Source organism: Aptenodytes forsteri, unplaced genomic scaffold, assembly GCF_000699145.1.
Source record: "Aptenodytes forsteri isolate BGI_AS27 unplaced genomic scaffold, ASM69914v1 Scaffold57, whole genome shotgun sequence".
NCBI lineage: Eukaryota > Metazoa > Chordata > Aves > Sphenisciformes > Spheniscidae > Aptenodytes > Aptenodytes forsteri.
This window is the reverse complement of record NW_008796220.1, coordinates 4,284,281-4,289,521: the sequence shown is the minus strand read 5'-3', so window position 1 is coordinate 4,289,521 and position 5,241 is coordinate 4,284,281. Positions and strand designations below refer to the sequence as shown.

The window sequence follows — 5,241 nt, the reverse complement described above, 5'->3', positions numbered from 1 at the left end:
ACAAAGCAAGTGATGCACAATGCAGTTGCTCACCACCTGCCGACCGATGCCCAGCCAGTCCCCGAGCAGCGGCCCCCCCGGCCAGCTTTCCCCAGTTTATGTACTGAGCATGACGTCACATGGTATGGAATATCCCTTCGGCCAGTTTGCATCAGCTGTCCTGGCCGTGGTCCCTTGCAGCTTCTTACGCACTTCCTCACTGGCAGAGCACGGGAAGCTGAAAAGTCCTTAGTATAAGCACTGCTTAGCACAACTAAAACATCAGTGTGTTATCACATTATTCTCATGCTAAATCCAAAACACAGCGCTGTACCAGCTACTAGGAAGAAAATTAACTCTATCCCAGCCAAAACCAGGACACCTGGCCACAGCACTACAGCCACCAGCATGAAGACAAGACAAGACATGCTGAATACGGGATCGTTCCAGGGTTAGGGAGACCAGAATGAATAGCTGACACATGAACTGGCATCAGATCATGTTCATAGAATCACAGAATCCTACAATATCTCGAGTTGGAAGGACCCACAAGGATCATGTTGATTCCCTTTCAGAGCCTGGCTGCATTAATCTAGGAACAGCATTAATCTTTCAGGCTACGTTTTCAAAAGCCTGCTGATGCAAACATCTAACAGGCACATACGCGCTGTTGCCAATATGCATACACAGATCAGATTCATTAAAAAGTAATTTTGAAGGTAACATCCTTAGTTGCCTAGAAGGTTTCAACAAAGTTGTAAATCTGGTGGTCCCATTTCAGGGCTTTAGAAGACGACTAGTGCCTCTTCTCCTTTTATGGGCAAAAACTCAAAGCATAAACATACCAGAAACAGTAAGTTCTGAATTCTTTCTTTTAAAAAAGCAAGCTTAAATCATAAATGCCTGTAATCTCTTGTAAGAGAGAGGAAGCCAGTGTCTGTTGTAAGACTGAGGTGTCCAAATCCAAATCACATAGCAATTTTCTGGATGCAGGGAATGCCATTTTCTACTCTATGTTTCAGTCACCTTGATTTAAATACTGGCATTAAAACATAGAAACCACAGATACCAAGGCACCAAGTCCGTACTCATGAGCATCCTGGGGGCTGCAGTTACAACCAAAGGAAGACCACTAGTTTTTCTTAGACACCGCTAACTCCACCTTATTTCACACTAGAAGCGAGCCTACCAAACAAGAGGAACCTGAACTACAGAGTGCTTCCTTGTCACAAAGCCTTGAATTTGTAGCAAAACTTTTATGTTTAGAAGAAATGACCACAGGAAGACTTTTGATTATCATGAACAGGCCTGCAGCTCTCATTCAGGTACCTGACAATACAAGCAGAGCTTACATAAAGCTACAGAGTAACTCTGGAATCTGGATGGGGTCTAAATCCTGTTCTCAGGAAAATTCATCCCTATTGCTGCTGTTAAGAACTACATACAAGCTTTCTGCCCACACATTCAGGAGCGGAATTTGGTTTAGAATCGAAGTTTTTCCTCCTATGTCTCTAGTTTTCTGCACAACCTTAAAACTAAGTCAGACATTAAATAATTCGTATTTATTAAAAAAATGCACATCAGCAGCTTACACAATTGAAGGAATGGAAAGACTACATACTCTTCTTGAAGCTTTTGGATGGGGGATGAGGCTGAAATCCTCCTGCTGGAAGCCCATAGCTGCTCATACGCTGCACAAGGCTGGCTACATTGCCAGATTTCTCCCTCCTGACTGGTACGGCATCATCCTTGGGCTCTACATCCTTCTTAACTTCCTGAAACAAGAGATTTAAAAGACTGAGAGGCCGTTTAAATTACCCAAGAGGTCAGTGTTTTTAGACAGGCATTCCATAGACTAACAGATTTCAGGTACTTACCATTTGGTGTGTAACGATGTATTATACTCAAAAATCATGGTTTCTGCACCTAAACATACTAAAGGCCTTAATAAACTTGACCCTTCCATACAATCATGTTAGTAAACAGGTAAGCTGATGTGCTGAGAAAATTCAGAAACAGGGGCAGTATTTTAGCCATCTGCTCTAACCCTAAGAAAAGTAGTTTTGAGCCCAGAAGCCCCATATTACAACTCTTAACTCACAGCTCATACTTGAAAACATTTTTAAAAATATAAATATTACTTCAATGACAGACCTATAGGGTAGGGCACTAAATAAAATATTTTAGTACACAAAACTGTATTAGGTGATCATCTCTGCCTCAGAAAGCTCAAAGGTTGTTTACAGACAAGATGTAATCGTACTGCTGAAAGACACAAGTGGAAAAGAAAGAGATACAAGAAAGAGTGGGAGGAAGTGAGGGGAAAGGTGTACGAGGAAAGTAACAGACATCGTTTTTCTGATAATTGTCTCCCACCTTCCTATCTTTCCAAATTCAGGTGTTAGCATTGGAATTGAATGTGTCAATCAAGACTAAGAAGCCTATAAATAAGAAAGCATCAGTTCTTGACAGAAAAGGCCATGCACGCAGCAGTTACTCTCCTGCATCAGCTCATTAAATGATATTCCACCGGAGAACAGATACTCTGAAAGAAGGAAATCATCGCTTTGCACAAGAAGAAACCCATTAAGTCAGATCAATGGCTCATCTAGTGCAGAACACAGCTCCCAGCAGCCGCAATCCCAGACAGTCTTTAGAAAGCTAGCCTGTAACGCAGATCCTCCCACATTCCCAGAGCACCCATAAGGGTTTCATTAGGGAGATACATCCCCTCCTCTCTCCCTTTCATGTCTGCGGATGAAGCTGTCTAATCCTCGTCTGCCTCCACAGCTTCCTTGGGGATAGACACCAGATATTCGCTCTCTGCTATGTAAAGAAGCTCCTCTCTCCCATCTGCTTTAAGGTGACACCTTACGAGTGCCAGTGTGCGCTCCCCACCACTGCATTTAGTTTATCACTACCTCCACGGCTGTGTAAACCTTGATCATATCCCCCCTTGGCTTTAACCTCTCAACTGAAGAGTCCCACCCTTGTCAGCCCCCATCTCACCAGGCAGCTGCTCCATCCCCTTAAGCATGTCCCCATCCTGGTCTCAATAGATCTGATAACACCTGGCATCCTGCCGGTGTCTTGGGCTGTCGCTGCACCCAGAGCTGAGGATTTCTGAAAACTGAAAGCCGCACTACCAGATATTCATGAGCTGATGCTCAAGTCTCAGCTGGCAGTTCCATGTAGGTGTGGTATGGATTACCTATTCTTATACACATTACTTGGTATTTACCTACCTTCAAGCTCACCTGCCACCCCTTTTTGCCTGCTCAGCTCCTTGCCAACAGCATGGCATTGGACTACATAAGAGTTTAATAGCACTCACAGAATGGGAGTGTCTGCTGTTAAATCCCCTCTCCAGATGAACGCAGATGCTGAACAAAGCCAGTACCACAACCAGGTCTTGGGGGATCCCATCGCTGACCCTCCTCTATCCTGACAAGTCCTTTGCTTCTTATTCTTTAAGCAACTTCCAATCCATAAAAGAATTTTTCCTTCAGTCTCAGAGCAACTTCATTCCTTCAATAACTTGATGAAAAACTTTATCATAAAGACTTTCTGAAAACCCAAGTGTGTTACATCCACTGAATCTCATGCGCCTGTGTGCTTAGCAAGTCCCTCAAAGCCCGTCAGCTTTCCCACCACCACAGCATTACCATGTCTTGAGGAAAGCAAAACACCCGTAAGTACTTTGCAGCTTTTTGTGATCCACTTCAAAACAATTCTTGCATCCATCAACAGTAGCCACTGGTTAACAACTCCACTAGTTATTTCAGCTACAGCTGCAATAAAATATTTAATAATATTGAAAACAATATTGGCCATATATATATACACACACTCTCGTATTAATGCTGTGTGAACTCTTAAACATGAGCTTTAAGACAACAAAACCCATGCATTGATGAAATGCCAAAAAATGAGAAGCATATTCGACAGGACCTCTCCGGTGCCTTCTGGAACATTAAAACCCAGGCTACTTACTGCAGCTGTCCAGCTGGAAAACAGCAGGTCTGGAAAGCTACTGATGCTTTCAAACAAACTACGAACCTCAAGTCAAACAGTCCAAAGCACCTTCCTATTTCCCGAAAGAGCAGAGCAAGTCGAATAGGCCAGACTACAGACAGCACAATTTATCTTCCCACTTCATCTACATTACATAAAGAGGCTTTCAGAAAACAGGTGAGTAGTTCCTGCTGTTACTCTCCTTCATCCGTAGACACTTCTGCCCTGGAGATCTTAGTTCTGCTGAGATCCCATCTTCCAAGTCAAAAAAAAAGCTCCAGAATAGCACAGCATCATGTCTACCTCCCATTTGAGTAGACATCCCACATTTCAAAGAATTCGTAATTCTCAGTCTTATAGATGTTTTTTGGCCAGTTACTTGCAAGTCTGCTAAACCATGAGGAATTAAATTTGGCTACAGCTGAAAAGTTTGCCACCTGCAAAACACCTTTCTAGCTGCCTTACTGACAAGGCCATTGTGCTCAACTGAAAAACATATTGGCACTTGAAAACTTGCCTAGCGTGGATATGTCCCTGGATCTTTAAAATTATAATCTTTTGCTATGCAACTTATACAGCCTCCAAAAGCTTCCACCTGCTCCAGGAACTAATACTTCCCCAGTTAACTGGTTTCTCAATTGTAACGTGCTCTGGTGAAGAGTCAGCTCCAGGCTCCTTCCCCAGGTTTGCACTTCGCACAAGACTTCAGAAGTGGCTGCTGCAAAAATTTTGTGAAAAGCAGAGATGCAAAAGAGAAGTGGGGAAGACATACACAGGCAGCCTGGTCAGAAACATGACCTACTTCTAATAAATTAAAAATAAAAAAAGGAAAAAAAACCCACAAACCACTTCCAAATGCTAGAACAGGCTGTAAAGTAAGCATCACCTTTGTCAGTAACTTCTAGTACAATATTGTGGTTTAACCCCAGCTGGCAACTAATCCCCACCCAGCCGCTCGCTCACTCCCCCCCCGGTAGGAGGGGGGAGAGAATCGGAAGAGCAAAAGTGAGAAAACTCATGGGCTGAGACAAAGACAGTTTAATAGGGAAAGCAAAAGCCGCGCACGCAAGCAAAGCAAAACAAGGAATTCATTCACTCCTTCCCATCGGCAGGCAGGTGTTCAGCCATCTCCAGGAAAGCAGGGCTCCATCACGCGTAACGGCTACTTGGGAAGACAAACGCCATCACTCCGAACATCCCCCCCTTCCTTCTTCTTCCCCCAGCTTTATATACTGAGCATGACGTCAT

At 43.6% G+C, this 5,241-nt stretch overlaps 1 protein-coding gene across 1 annotated transcript in view; it reads right to left on the bottom strand.

Moving 5' to 3' along the window:
- CD2AP (CD2 associated protein) overlaps window positions 1–5,241 on the bottom strand; it is a 135,764-nt gene that overhangs the window by 42,897 nt on the left and 87,626 nt on the right. The window contains exon 3 of the mRNA XM_009289011.1: window positions 1,601–1,754. Coding sequence (XP_009287286.1) covers window positions 1,601–1,754 — 154 coding nt within the window. The remainder of the gene's footprint in view (window positions 1–1,600; window positions 1,755–5,241) is intronic.